The sequence below is a fragment of the Hermetia illucens genome, chromosome 2, assembly GCF_905115235.1.
Source record: "Hermetia illucens chromosome 2, iHerIll2.2.curated.20191125, whole genome shotgun sequence".
Lineage (NCBI taxonomy): Eukaryota > Metazoa > Arthropoda > Insecta > Diptera > Stratiomyidae > Hermetia > Hermetia illucens.
Window position 1 is genome coordinate 82,456,952 of NC_051850.1, and position 15,745 is coordinate 82,472,696.

General features: G+C 38.0%; 1 protein-coding gene across 3 annotated transcripts in view; it reads right to left on the reverse strand.

Moving 5' to 3' along the window:
- Window positions 1-1,163: 1,163 nt before the first annotated feature.
- Window positions 1,164-15,745, reverse strand: part of LOC119647512 (protein ECT2) — a 189,052-nt gene continuing 174,470 nt past the window's right edge. For 2 of the 3 annotated variants that reach the window (XM_038048475.1, XM_038048474.1), the window contains 6 exons: window positions 11,546-11,811; window positions 11,190-11,350; window positions 7,305-7,697; window positions 3,686-3,796; window positions 2,680-2,829; window positions 1,164-2,329 (listed from right to left, as the gene is read on the reverse strand). In XM_038048475.1, coding sequence (XP_037904403.1) covers window positions 2,195-2,329; window positions 2,680-2,829; window positions 3,686-3,796; window positions 7,305-7,697; window positions 11,190-11,350; window positions 11,546-11,811 — 1,216 coding nt within the window. In that variant the 3' untranslated portion in view covers window positions 1,164-2,194. Of the gene's footprint in view, window positions 2,330-2,679; window positions 2,844-3,685; window positions 3,797-7,304; window positions 7,698-11,189; window positions 11,351-11,545; window positions 11,812-15,745 lie in introns of all 3 variants that reach the window. The other variant, XR_005248890.1, reaches the window with a different exon arrangement.

A 15,745-nucleotide genomic window follows, 5' to 3' on the forward strand; every position in this document is an offset into this window, starting at 1 on the left:
CGCTTACTTCGGTTTACTCATTAAGAACTGGGTCCTAATTGAACTGCTCCCCAATTGAATGTTTGGAAAATCTGACTGAAGACTCAGTTTATCCATGGAGGAGCTTAGGGTTGCCTCCTAACTCAGGAGTCACCTGGTCTCTAGAATTTACCTTTCAATGTCACGTTTTAATCTTTGTGACCATTTAGTCCCCAACATGGTATCACACCTTCGCTTGCAGTTTTCATTACTCCCGGACTTCAGGTTTCACCTCTGGTTCACTAGAGGATCTTCTTTACTGCGTTCCTTTATCACGACAAAGTAGGTAATCATCAAACAAGTGGAACATTACAGAAAATGTACAATAAAAATAAGAAAACAAGATTAATATTTTGTGATTATAAACAATTTTTTCTACATATATCACCCTGGAATTCGACTAATCCCTATTTAGTAGCTTTCAAAGCTCCAACAACTATTTATTTCAGCCATAAATTGGATAGTGCTTGCACTCCAATTCTGTGTTCTTTAAATAAGATTTTGTGAAATATCTGGTCGCAATAAACCACTATGTGGGTCTTTGAGAATCAACCACACCAAAATGGTAACGATTTTATGAAAAGATTGCACTTCTCTTCCAGTTTTCTACGCCACGGAGTTCTCTAGTGCGACCCGCTCGTCGGAAATCCAGGGATAATGGGTCACATTGCATGACATAACCTTCCATGGAGTTGTCGTTTTCAAAATACTAGTCATACCGATACTTGTTTAAACAAAGTTAATAATAATATATTAGCATATCTATTATGTGTATTATTTTTTACAAATCGGCTGGGAACCTCCTTTAAATTTGTCCTAGAATCATCAACTTTTGCTGTACTATAAAGCATGATACTACCATGTTTTTCCTTTTGTGCAAATTACATTCTAAGACTTTCAATGCCAGTGTCATACTAAAGTGAATGGTCTGATAAACAGAATTCATAAACATTATGAGCTAAGTACAAATGTTAGAAATGATTGTTTATGTAAGCACAATTACCGTTCAGCTTCCGGTTTCCCGACTCGTTCTCTTTCGTAGCACGTAGCTCGTACAATTTCGTGAATTAGGCGGTTTGCAATCAACATCGAAAGTTCAAACTCAGACAATTCGGGTCAGCAAGTGGAATACGAAAACAAACATGTCCGAACAAATGCGTATTTATTACAAATAATATAATAAAAGTACGTAGTATCTGATTAATCTAAAAACTATATACACATATGATCTACATTTAACTTATCTAACATGTTGCTTACAAACTTAGAGCATCTATATCATAATTATTGAAACCCTAAAGTAGTGATGCATGCGAGAGTTCATTTCAATGAATTGTGCCTACTCAGGCGGGCGAAACCCATCAAAACATTTTGACTTTGGACTTAATTTGATAGCGCTCTGAATCGGATAATGTTTACCGCACTTTCAATAAGAAGCAACTTTACGCTTCGCTACTATTAAAAGTCAGTAAGTTGGACAATTTTGAATTTACCTTTCTATGGACGCTTTTACTCTATAAAAATGATAAAAAGATAAATTCAAAATGAAGTACAATAACGGCTTGTTGCAGTCATAAGATTTTCATATTCACAATAACATTTTATTGACATTTAAAACTTTGCGAATTAGAAGCAGATTTGGAAAGAAAAACTTTCCAAAGAAGAGCCACGGACTTAGGAGCTGTTTATAAACAATAACTACAACAATGAACTGAAGAATTCTTGTCTGCAAGCAAATATGGAATATTATCGATTGCATTTCGTTTGTGTTTCACTGCTACAATCAACAGTTGGAAGCAGTCAGGTTGTGACTAAGAAAGCAGCCAACGCCAAAAACAGAGCATGGCTGTAGTTACCTAAACTAAGTCAATTGTTTGATATGCAATCGATGAAATGGTTACACATATACAAAAATTCATTCAATCGTGCTGCATCAGGATACCATATATTTTAAATGTAGAAACATATTTTGTAAACTTAATAACAGGTATTGATATTTTACAGGCCCTCAGAGAATACTAAAGTTGTTCAACCCTTTATTTTTGTCATCTGCTCTTCGCTTATCCGCAAGCTCAAGTTAAATTAATTGGCATAGCATAAACGTCGATGGCTTCCTGCGTGGCTCCGAATGCGTATGTTAAAATATACAAAGCAAAACAAGTTGACCTTTGTTCTCCTAGATGCGCCTTAATGCGGTCATTGATATGGTCGGATTTTTCGCTTTCCTGGTTGGCTGCACAGACATTGGAGCAATCAAGACTTCCGATTGTGACGGTGAGTCGTCGCTGTTATTGTCGTCTTCACCAACCTCCTACGTTTTCAGTCGATGATTGTGGTTGTATGGTAGTCAATGTAAAAAAGAAAAGAAACCAACATTTTTACAACTCTGCCTTATCAAAGGAATCATTAAGAATTTATCAACAATTACTACGAGCGTTTATTGATAGCGCATTGAAAGGAAAACAGAAAAAACGCTGCAATAAATCTTCGATAATTTACAACATCCATTGCTCAAAAATCAGTAGAACAATAAAGTCTAGACTATGACGGTTATCGGTACCACATTGGTATAATTAGTATATCATGCGAAATTCCAAAACAAAGATTTTTATATCTGAAACTAAAAAAGGCAGGGTGCAAGGAGATGAAACTAATACGTACATTTATGTTCGTGCAGCTGGCTAACTTCATCTGAGCCAACTGAGATGCGGGAGTCAACGAGTTTGTACTTCCAAATGGGGACGTCATCATTGTTGAGACGGCTCGTTTGAGTTTTGAAGGCGTTTTATTGAATGAAAACGCTCGAGTAACCTAGAATGAAAATACTGAAACGGTTATTTACTTAATTTTTATCGTTTCTAAGCCGACCACACGATAGTAGAAAAATCTATAGCTATTTATAGAATGCTTCATACGAATAGATCTACATAAAACTAAACGAGAATAGAAAGGACGAGACAAAAAAGGTGGAGAGGCCACACTAATAAAGCCAATTGCTACAATGCATATGCAATGCATCACTTCCGGCCAATTGCGCTTTAAGCAAATTTATTGCGATGAAATTCATTCAAAAGCACAAGACGTTGCAATCTTTTCCACAAATTGAAACTCTAATTGACGGAAAAACTTATGTGCACAACCATGTCAACCCGAAACTTAAATTGGCAAAGTTATGCAAAGTTATACATTCCCTCAATATGTGTATGCACTACCCAAATCCCCTCATGAAGCAGACGTCCTATATTTGAAATCGATCAAATCAAGTATTTTCGTAAAAGTTCACGAACATTCCATACATGTGCATAAAGGCAGATATCCAATTTAGAACTTTCCCGAAATGTGCATGAATCCAAAGTTAAATATCGTTGGCAAATACAGCAAATGCGGTATCAGCTCAACTAACAAAATTAAATGGAAAAGCCAACAAATGTATTTCACTTGTTGAGGCAATAAATACACGCTCCGGGCGAAGAAGGCCTTCATTCACTTTACTTAATATTTTTCTTTCCTTCAACTATTGGAATGGTTATAAACTTTTACGTTACATTTTAAACGAAGAATAGAGTAGTTGAGCGACTGTTTGACGTAGACGAACTATCGTTAATGCTCACTAACCTAGCAAGACGATTACAAAAGCAGAACTAGGGAAGAAAAACTCTTCAATTACCTTTAACCTAGTTTGCGTTGCAAATTTGAATGCTTTCGATAGTGTTCCGATATTGACATCACTAGTATCCACGCCCACCTCCGAAGACGACAGCTGAAGCAGTGATTTCTCCTGTAACGCAACAAAAGAAAGAGAATGAAAATAACTAGTAACTACAAGAAGAAGAACTTATTGGCGGAATGTGTATTAAAATATACATATTTGTATCTGAGAATATTGTTATAAGTTACTGAGCGTTGATTGTTCAAACTGTTTTTTTAAAGTCGATTCATGCATAAATAAAATTAAATTCACAATTAATTATGTAATTCAAAGTGAGTGTGTAGGCAAATGTGTAAAATTTTACGTGAAACTTCCTGGCTGACTAAAATGATTTAATACCCCACCCCCACCCCAGAACTTGCCACCACCGAAATTCAAAGTACACTAATTGTATTTGACGAATTCATAATTTTTAATAAAATTTAACCACTAACACAATAGAGTTATAGCGAAATCTCATTTTCTGACTAGAAAATCTTATTATTTATAATAGATTGAATTGAAATTGTGCATAGGGACAAACTGATGATGGATTCACTTTAAGGTAATAGTAGAGTGTACGTACTATAAAATCTTCACGAAAATAGTAGAGAAAAGAATTAGACTGTACGCCCATAATACGATTGGAGAAAACCAAGGAGACATTCAGACTGAAAGATTGGCAAATGGCCAGCTATTTACGGTCAATCAGGTGTTAGAGTATGCTGGGAATTTTACATCGACATCTATCAAATAGTCGTGCGCTTCAAGCAGGCATACGACAGTATTGACCGGAAAGTAGTGTATAAAGTAATTCTTGACTTACATATTCCAGAAACACTAGTAAGATTTACCAGGATGACAATGTCCCAATCAAAGGCGCGGATCTGAATCAATATTCCAATCCATAATCAGAGTTATGCTATGCCATGTATGTATAACATGGACCCTAACACATATTTCGGCAAAACTGGTCAATACCTTCGAGAGGAGGGTCTTGAGGAAAATAAGAGCAGCTAAACGAGAGGGCGACCCTTTGAAGATCAAATGCAACCATGAGTTCTATCAGATATTCGACTACCCTGAAGTCTCCAAAATAATCAAATTTCGAAAGCTGCGATGAGCTGTTCACGTTCAACGTATGAATGACCTTCGTATACGTAAAAGGGTATTCGAAGGGAGAACAGAAGAACGAACACCGGTGGAAAGACCCCGAAGGCACTGGGCAGATTCTGTTGACGAAGAAACGACATCGTGCTCGAGTTTCGAAATTGGAGGACGCAGTCGATGGATCAAGAAAGACAACGTCCAAAATGGAGCCTAGAGCCTCAACAACGACTAGTACAGTTGAAGGGTTAAAAAAATCGACTTTATTACATATTTGAAAGTATAACAAAATCGCAGATTGAAATTTAAAATGTTTCAAAGATTATAGAGCAAAGAATGGAGCGTACCGAAGCGGGTGTAGAAATTGCCAACTAACTGGCGATCGCCATTTCATATATATTTAATATGCATACTCTGTTTCTATAGTCAGCTGACTCTGGCTTACGCAATTTTGTAACATCTCATCAGTAAGCGTTGTTATTGTCGAAACGTAGTATAACACTCGTTTCACTCGAAATCACATTTTCAAAAATTTAGTTGGACTAGTGGCGTGACACGTTTTGATCACATCCGAAATGAGGATATCCGCGATCGTTATGGAGTTGCACCGATCGTGGAAAAGTTGCGAGAGAGGCGTCTTCGATGGTATGGTCACGCATTTCGTGCTAAAGGGAATTCACAACGCCTCGCATAAGTACAGAGACGGGGAGCTTTGCTGGTGGCGTCTGCGTACCGCACTGTCTCTGAACCGGTCGTGATGGTGATCGCGGGAATGATCCCCGTTGCCCTTCTTGCTAAGGAGCGTCAAGCCATATACAAGCGCAAGGGAGGTGGTTGCTCGCGAAGAACGACAACGCACTCTCGACGAGTGGCAGCTCTCGTGGCAAAATGAAACTAGAGGCAAATGGACTGCGCGGCTCATCGGCAACTTAGGTGCGTGGCTGAATCGGAAGCATGGTGAGACTATTTCCTTACCCAATTTTTAAGTGGGCGTGGAAGTTTTCAGTCTTACCTATCCAAGATTGGAAAGGCGGGATCTTCGGATTATGTGTTTTGCAATGGAGTTGTGGACGACGCCCACCACACTTTTTTTTGTGGAAGGTGGAATGGGATTCGTCAGCAGCTCTATTTAAACACAGGGGATTTCACTCCAGACAACATTGTCGAAGAGGTGCTGAGGACTGCTGACATTACGTTCGGGCCCTTCTCGTTGCTAAGAAGATAGAACTCGACCGGTGGAGGAGCCGGATGGTAGGAGGTTCCTTGAACTGACAGTTCCCTTCCTCCTCTCCCCTCCCGTTAGTGAAAGGAGTTCCCTGATTTGAAGGCTCGGCAAAGCGGGAGAGTTCGGGGACTAGCCCGAAGTAATGTGACAAACGGTTCCAGGCTAGCTCTCTGACGATGGGGAGGTGTTTAGTTGGTAGTCCGACGACGTACCGAACCGGGAATCCAACACTGTGTTCGTAAATCCATTCACCTACCCTACCACAAAAAAAAGAGAATTCACTTGCCAAAATTGGTCTGAACATCGAAGTCGATGGTAAACGACCAAAAAGCAGGTCGAAACAACGGTGGCTTGATATGCTGGATGAGGAGTTAAAAGCCTCGAGATTACATCCAGATCAGGCATTTGATAGAGCCAAGTGGCGAAACCGATCAGGACAAGCCGACCCCGCTTGTGAACGGGAAAAAGGCTGAAGAAAAAGAAGTTGAAATTTGGAACAGTTATTCTCCGCACCCACCCCGAAGTGTGGAATCTCAAAAATATTTAATTTTGTAATAATGAATAATTTTTCTTAACAATTCAGCAAAAGAAAAAAACACTACATTTTGTCCCACATATTCGCCATTTTGTTATTTATGAAAAATTCCACACCTTGCGACAAGCCTACAGAATAAAAAGGAATTCATTTTTTTTATTCAGAACCCCACAGCAGGCTGTGTGTCTGTCATAAGAAAGATAAATTAATGTAAAATTAAATATGCATATTTGTATATTTCATTCCATTAAAATCATTCATGTTCAAAAACAACTTAAATAGCGTTCTAGTTTCTAGCGGCACCAGTTACTATTACTCCAATGGATCTTCGTTTCCAAAAATATCCGAATATTGATTTTTCTTTTAAATTATAAGTTGAGCAATTTGATGCATACTTGGTGCTTGCTGCATGACAGGATCTATCCCAGGCTTATATAATAATTTGTTTCCAATAAGACCCCTTTTTGTAGAATTCCTAAATATATCGCTACCTGAATTTTGAATAATTGTTACTTCCAATACGCTTCGGATGAGCATTGAGATTATTACACCAAAAACCTTACATACATTTTTAACTATTATTTAGAGCAATGTGACATAACATTACCAAACTACTGAAAGAATCACAGCATCAATGATACCAGTACCATCTGGATAAACCACTTGACGGAATGAAAGGGATCATTATATATGCACACAAATGATATCTTAAAAATTTATCTACTACTTACAGTATCAGTTCGGCAAGCATTTTCAGCCATTTGTTTGCATAAACTCCGCAAATAGATGATTTTATCCACTTCCTCATCACATATAATAAAAGCGTAAAGTTTTTCCTTGTTGTCAAGATTATGACGACATGTTACTGCAAAAGCTCGTGGACTATCCGTAATATCAATAACAAGCTTTATTGTATTTAATGGCATAAGTTTGATGTGCTTGAATGGCTTTGTAGCACTTGGCGATTTGCCACTATTGAAGCCCTTCGAACGTTTTTTACATACTTCTATCGTGTCTGTGAACAAGTACAGCATAAGCGAGTTTCCACGGCCACTTAACGCATCCGTCACTTCCGTAACTTCACATTTAGAAACAAACTGACGATGTGAAGAAACAAGATGTGCCTGAAAAGGAAAAGAAACAAGAAATTAACCAAATTGCATATTATACTGATTACACTGTGTTATCGGGCTTTATAAATTTCAAAGAAACATAAATATTTCGAAAGTAAATATTCTCTGTTAAAATTTCAGAAATGTCCGATCATTATTGATTAAGCAGCACAATCACACGTAGCTCTATAAGGTCCGCTCCTCTGAAAAGTCTTTACCACTATATGAGCATGCAGATGTTCAAGTAATAAATAAAAACAACTATATTAAATCATAATATTGAATTTTAAAACAAAACAGTAGCCCCATGATCTTGCTTTATTTAGATTTTAAACGTTAGTTACTCTTTGAATTTCCTACCAAAATCATCACAACCACTTCCTTTCATACCGGGAGAGTGATTTCTCCGAAACTACTGAACCGATTCTTCTAAAATTTTTACAACTTATTGTACAAACACATGTAGTTACAGTTATATTTATAACGACAGGCGTAATAAATTAATAATGTAATAAATTTTCAAAAATCAATATCAGTTTCAATTTTGTTGATTTTATCCAGGCCTTAATGTTATAAAAAAATGAAAATATCCAGTGGTTTCCTCCTAGAGCAAAGAGAGTCTGAGAGTGTCATCAGCGTAGTAAAGGGACAAAAATATAACAAGAAAACCAAATGACAAATGTCCGGAAAATAACGTGGAATGCAAATGGACTGCAGCAGCACCTACAAAAGGTGGAAGCCTTTCTTAATACTGAGAAAATAGACATATGCTCTACCTCAGAAAGCCAGCTCATATCATGCAACACATCCCAATCGACAAGGGAGGGAGAACTACAATCTTCGTTAAAGAGTATATCAGACACCACCAAGAACAGAAAATTGTAGATGAAAAAATGCAGCTTGTAAGCATTCGTTTTCGACTATTTAATAAAGCTGTGAAGATGTCCTCAATATACTGTCCGTCCGGTCCCGATCCGGTTCTCCCGGAAGCTCCTTCATTTTGGGAGGGGACTTTAATGCAAAAAATGGTTTCTGGGGAGGTTAACAACATCCTCAAGCAGAGCATTATTTGAAGCCGGAGGAGCACAAAAGTGTAATTTCCACTCCAGCGGTAAGCCTACATACTGGCCCACTGGAACAACAAAAACACCCCATGTTGTCAATAATGAAAACATAATGTCCTATCACTCGCTTGTCCTGATGTTGGTCAGCAAAAAAGTAAGCAGAAAAAATTATCCTGACAAGCTGACTAATAGACAAACAAAATGGACAATATTTAAAAAGTACATTAAAGAAAAAGTTTGCATAAATGACCAACACAACAATGCTTATCAACTTGAAGAGGAAATCGATTTGATACAAGGGGTGGCTTGGAAAAGCACTCCTGCTCATAAGGGATTGATTAAAAAATATGCCGACACCATAAAACACCCTAAAGTTTCGGACACACAAACTAACGGCCTAAATTAAAAAATATAAAAGCAAGTCCTTCAGCAGATATATTTCAAATCTGGCAGCACAAAAAGACACAGGCTACTCACTGTGGAAGACTGCGAAAAATCTAAAAAGACGCAGACGAAAAATCCGACTTATTAAAAACGGCCAATGAGTTCGCTTTGCACAAAACAAGGCAGATCTCTTCGCGTCTACATGCTTATGTCAGAAAAGTGGACCATTATCCAAGACACCGTGTAAGACTTAATGAATTGAGGACAGAAATTAAAACAAATACGTCTCCTAATAAAGCTCCTGGCGATGAACTTATTACAGGGAGGATGATACTGAAACAGTTGCCAGAAAAGGGTCTAATTAAATTATTACAAATAATTGATGCAGCTTTCAGATTAAAATAGATAGAAAAAAACAGGTGTCGCCCAGACATTGGATAAGATATAGCATCAAAGTCTGCTGTATAAATTGCATCAGGACCTCCCAGAAAAAATGCCAGATACAGATAGATGGGGATAGGGGAGGAATTATCAGTTGACTGTCGACAACCAAATGCTAATTTATAAGCAGATCCTAAGGCCCATATAGGCATACAGCATCCAGCTCTGGGGCTGTGCCAAAGACTCAAACCTGAAGGTTATGCAAACGTTCCAAAATATCTATATATAATGTGACAACTGAAAAGAGGAAAGCCAAATAATTTGCTAACATAAAGGATGCCCAAGGATATAAGTTACTGAAGAAAAGCTAGTCCCTCAGCGAAGCCAACCAAAGGGCTGGGGTTGACCACAGGGTTTACTCCCAATAAAAACGAAACTTAAATATGCAGAAAAGCTGCTGGGTGGAGAAAACTAAAGCTTGGCGAGAGATGTTTTTAGTGGCTAAGAAGCCCACAGTTTCAAGGATCGTGAATCCTGGAGCTAGTCTTTTGAAGATTTCCACCTCTTAAAAAAAATCAGCGTAGTCGTAGGAAAGTTGTCAACATCCATTGAATTCCTCCACGTTCCCCGAACAAGGTAGGATGAAGAAGGTCACCGACAACAAGAAGAAATAATATCGGTGACAAAATGCAATCATTGCAGATTCCGCTTTCGAACTCAAATTCGTCTGAAATTTTTGTTCGCTACAGAACGTGACATTTTGCGCGATCATATGTCACGCTAGTAATAGCTGTTAGTTTCTCACGCCAGATACACTCCCTGTTCGCACTATCGAAAACTTTCTACAAATCGATGAAGAGCAGTTAGGGAGATTATTTGCGATTACCCGCCTGAGGGTCAATTGCTGGGAGATACTGATCCAGTAGGCATTGTTTCGCTATTCTCTACGATTCTGAAATGTGAGCTAGCATTCTCAGGAAGGAAACGTACCATGTGCGATTAGCCTGGATAAGGGAGGCGGCATGTTAACTGTGGCTGGCTGGCTATGTATCCCTATACCTACCAAAGGGTGCCAGTGGCTCACTACAGAGGTACAATTGGATATGTTCCATATATTTTAACCACCCTTAAAAGAAACTAGGACCCAATAAATGTAGGAAATTTGGGGCTGCGCCAATGATAAACGCATCCATTGACATTTGTTACCATTTATTTCCGAATAATTCCATTTCTTGCAGGCCCAGCTCGATTAGGCTAAGATCAATTAAAATATATGCCTACATCGGAAAAGTCTATGAAATTTTACAACCAAATGGAGATTTTCAACAACCGCTGTTGACTCAATAGCAATTGCAATCAGAGACACAATAGTACATAATATTTTATGAACCAAAGGGTGCAAATAAAATTCTGATGAACAAATGTTTTAAATTCAATTGAACTCTAAGAGAATCCATTCTAGTTTTCCAGATATTCAATACAATGAATTATAAATTACCCTTTCCGCGATCTCCTGGAGTTCATTAAAGAAGTCTCAAGTACTAATATTAACCCTTAAATACAATTCTACTTGGAAGTCATACTCATAAACCATATTAACGACCGAAAAAATGTCAAATATGATAAAATAATGCAAAGAAAAAATGTCGATGCAGTTAATATACAAATAACTCACCGGACATCCATCAATATCGTTAAAAATATCAAACATGGCCAGCTGACATTCTGTTTTCCGTTTATCCTCATTTATATGGGCCATCACGTCCTTAATGGACTTCAACGCGTCCTCTAATTTCTTGCAATCCGGATTGTTCTTGCTTGTATGCTTCAGAATATCTGAAAAAATAAAACAGGGGAAAAACAATGACAAATCAGATCAAATGATCCGAGGAAGAATGGCTATATTAGTTGAGTAAATCTGATGTTAAAAACAAAACGGAGCAATTTTTTAAACTTGATGAAGCATTAAATACTCCACTTAATTGTTCGCTGCTCTGTTCTCGGTTCAAGATATTCAAGATATTTATTTACCATTCAATAGTAAACTGATGCTGGGCAATCGTTGAACTGGTCGAATCATGAGGTCCTGTAGACTTTGTCGGCCACATTCAGGTTTCGCCTGGTTAATTTTCAAAAATGCATGAAATCGTGGATTTTGTGTATCACATTGTATTAGGGTTTCTTTCATCTGTTCGAAGAAATTCACATATGGCGGGTAAGCTTTCATTAAATCATCTCTATGGTCTAAGATGATTTGTCCTATTAAGCATTCTTCACTCCATTTGATTTGTAGTTCTCTGAAATGGTAGAAATGCAGACAAATAAATTCTTAATACAATATATTCATAAATTCATCACACATGATGGGCGCCTATTTTGCAGCCGGGAGGGCTCGGGTTGGTTCGAATAAATTTCTTTGAATTTACACTACCGACCACGAAGGCAACTGTCAGTTTGATAAACTATCGGGAAGATACATAAATGTTATCCAAACTTTCAATTTAATTCCATCAGGGCGATATGTGACATTGAAACAACTAAATTTAGATATGCTCCTATCCACCTATCTGCAAATTTTAACAATACACTTAATGATTTAATAAGTAGTCCAGTCATTAAAGCTGAAAATCCGATGTTATTTAGGAATTCTTTTGGTACACCCCTCCGTAAGGGAGGCCCACATTGGCGTTATATAACTTTTGTTTCTTATGCGACCTTCTACTCGCACCCCAAATTTCATGTCAATCGATCTTGACTGAAAGAATTCGGACGTTGAAAGTTTGAATGACTGGACCAAAGTGCTTGTTTTCGGTTTGAATAGTTTTAAATAAATGTGACCTATGCTTTCTACTTTAATATGGTTTTCCATAATAGTTGGGGAGGAGATGGAATGCCATGATCGACATTTATTACAAATTGCGGGCAAAATCTTTCAAACAAAAACTTTCTAAAACAGAAAAGTCACACCTCAATATTGGCCTTTCGGTTAGCATAATAAACATTGAAAATCACTTACAATCCAGCAAAATGATTTGAGTTCTCGCTATCGGTTGCTGTTAATTATTGATTGCCAACTAACTGAAATTAACCTAATATATAACAAGTCAGGAACCAGAAGCTCGGCGCTTCAGATATGAAAAGTTTTGTTGTTCTTTTATGCAAGCATATTTGGGAACACGATGGTTCCTTTTATATATAGTTCGTAGTGTATAAATGTTGAATATACCCGATATTCAATTTGATATGGTATTGACACTTTATCTCTCAGAGGATAGTAATTTGACGCGAAAAAGGCAACTTTGTTAATAATGGTAAGATTTTCACCAAACTTTCCAGAGGGCTGCCCCATATTATTATATGTATACTACTGCAACATTTTAGGGATCTAAGATGAACTTAAGAGATGCTCGCAGTCTTCTTCTTTTTCTTCAGCCTTTGTCCCGTTCACAAGCGGGGTCGGCTCGTCGTGATCGGTTTCGCCATTTGGCTCTATCGGATGCCTGATCTGGGTGCAATCTCGAGGCTTTCAAATCCCCATCCAGCGTATCAAGCCACCGTTGCTTAGGTCTGCCTTTTGGTCGTTTACCATCGACTTCGATGTTCAGACCAATCTTTGCAAGTGAATTCTCGTTTGCACGAATTGCGTGACCATACCATCGAACACGCCTCTCTCGCAACTTTTCCACTATTATTAAGTTTATTTGAGCAGATATCGTAACAGGAAATTATTTTGAAGTCTAGATACCATGTGCAGGGATCATCGTATTTTTTCAGTTGAGTAGTTCCTGAGTACGGGTCATTCAAGTAATTGGCGTTTTCGAACCTACACACTCCGCCCATTTGTAGCAAATGTCCCGCTCAGGGAAGTACACATGGAGACCTTACATTTGATATACCACATGGTTATATTCGGTAACAAAATGTGCACCCTTTTTCTAGGATTATGGAAACTTATGGAAACCTCCTTAAGTTCAACGTGCAGGTTTAGGTTTATAGACTCCGAAACCATTAAACCGATCGTCACGAAAATTGGCATATATATGTATTTTTTGATGGAGTAGGTGTTTATGTTATACACGTTGCTGTAACTCTCCACTAAATGGCGTTGCTAGGGATAAACTTCTACAACATTCAACTACACAATTCCCCGGCCGTCATGAAAATAGGTAAATATTTATATGTGGTTTTAATAGCAAATATTTTCGTGATATCCACGATATTGCAAACTGCCCCTAGATAACACTACAATGGAACAACTTATACACCTTTCAAGCAGCCGTCATAAAAAATGACTATGATTGTGATTAGTTATTTGTAAGCCATTAAATTCTGGAAATTGTTGAAAATGCCACCCAAAAAATCGAACATTGGAGGATCAACCTTACATTCACGACAACCCTCAGCCAGTAGAGCTGCATGTCCTATTGCCAATCGCAATCAGAACCTCTATTTCAAGAGCTGCTGAAACGTGAGAAGAATGATACCTGCACCGAAAGTTCCAATAAAGCAATATTCAATTACAATAAAAACTACGATTACAAAATATATAAAGGTGACGTCATTGGTTTCATTAAGAATTGACTGGTATGTATTCTTCCACTACCGAACTCAATTTGACACAACTGCCTTAGCCGCCAGAGTCAATTGGAACTCACATTGCAGGAACTGCGGAAACTACCTATCCTCTCTATAAAATTGATGTCGTACTAGAAGAGCCTTGGCGACATTTGTGAAAGAGTCGCGTATCACCTTTTCGATGCAATCACCAGAGGATAACAACACGCCCGAACCGCCGAACCGAGCGTTATGCGTGATGAAGACTTTGTTAAATCTGAGCTGACACATTTGATTAGATGGCAGCAAGCGGTATACTGGTGTTGATCCTAAATGTCTATTGCGCACACTTGATCAGATTTGATATTCGGATAGAATTTTGTTTATCCAAATGTTAAATCCAATCCATCCGCAAAGGTCATTACGAGTCACACGGCAAAAATAGCGTCCATGATTTCCACACCCATGGAAAATTTTAACTAATTAATACGTTACAATGAGCCATAAAAACTCGATCTTGCGGGGGATTTGGGCAGATCTTCTCAATAAACTTGCCACTAGCCACACCAATAACACTCTTCTGTTCTTTTTAGTAGGTAGAATCATCCGAGCCTAGATGGTTGATATATAGTACCAGCAAAAATCGAACTCTGGCACGAGCCGATATTGTGATAACTCGATATTGTGATAACTAACTAAATAAAATTAAAAACAAAATGCAAAAAATCAAACAATAGTAAAGTCGTATATGGCAATATATTCATAATAATGTTGTAGGGCAACCAATTTGTTGCTGGTGTGTCCGGATAGCTGAGTGGTTAGAACACAAGGAAGGTGGCGGTTCAACTCTCACTGGTGGCAGTATCGTGATTTGACGTCGGATAACAGTCGACTCAACTGTGAATGAGTACGTGAATTAAATCAGGGAAATAATTTCGTGCGAGCGCAATGCTGATCACATTACCTCCTATAGGGTACTGTAATCCTGAAGCGTATCGTACACTACAGGATTACAGTACCCTATTGAATGAAGTACTCTAACACACTTCAAGCCCCTGATCCAATATAGGTCGCCGCGCCGACGATAATTATTATTAATTTTGCTTGTAACTGTCTGACTCAAAAGGCTTTATGCAATGGCTTATAACATATTTCATCACAATAATAATCTAAAGCGGGATAACTGAGTAGTTAGAGCGCAAGGCTGTCGTACGGAAGGTCACAGTTCAAATCTCACTGGTGGCAGTGGAATTTGCATCGTGATTCGACGACGGATACCAATCGACGCAGCCCTGAATGAGTATCTGAGTCAAATTAGGGTAATAATCTCGGGGGAGCGCAATGCTGACCACATTGTATCCTAGAGTTTTCTGTAGTGTACCGTTAGGGTCTTGAATGAAGTGCTCTAACATAGTTCAAGGCCCTGATCCAATACGGATTGTTGCCAACGATTATTATTATTATAATCTGAAGCACAATTTAAAATAAAGCAGATAATATTTGGGAGGAAAAGAAAGGAGAAATATTGATCAAAATCAACACAGGGTCCTGAAATGAAACCCACATATTTTCTTGGCAAAGCTTGGATAGTCAGTTTCAATGACAAAAGAAATGTGGTACTTAGGTGTCTTCTAGCCACTACACAATAAAATTGATGAACAATTACTTTCCATCCCA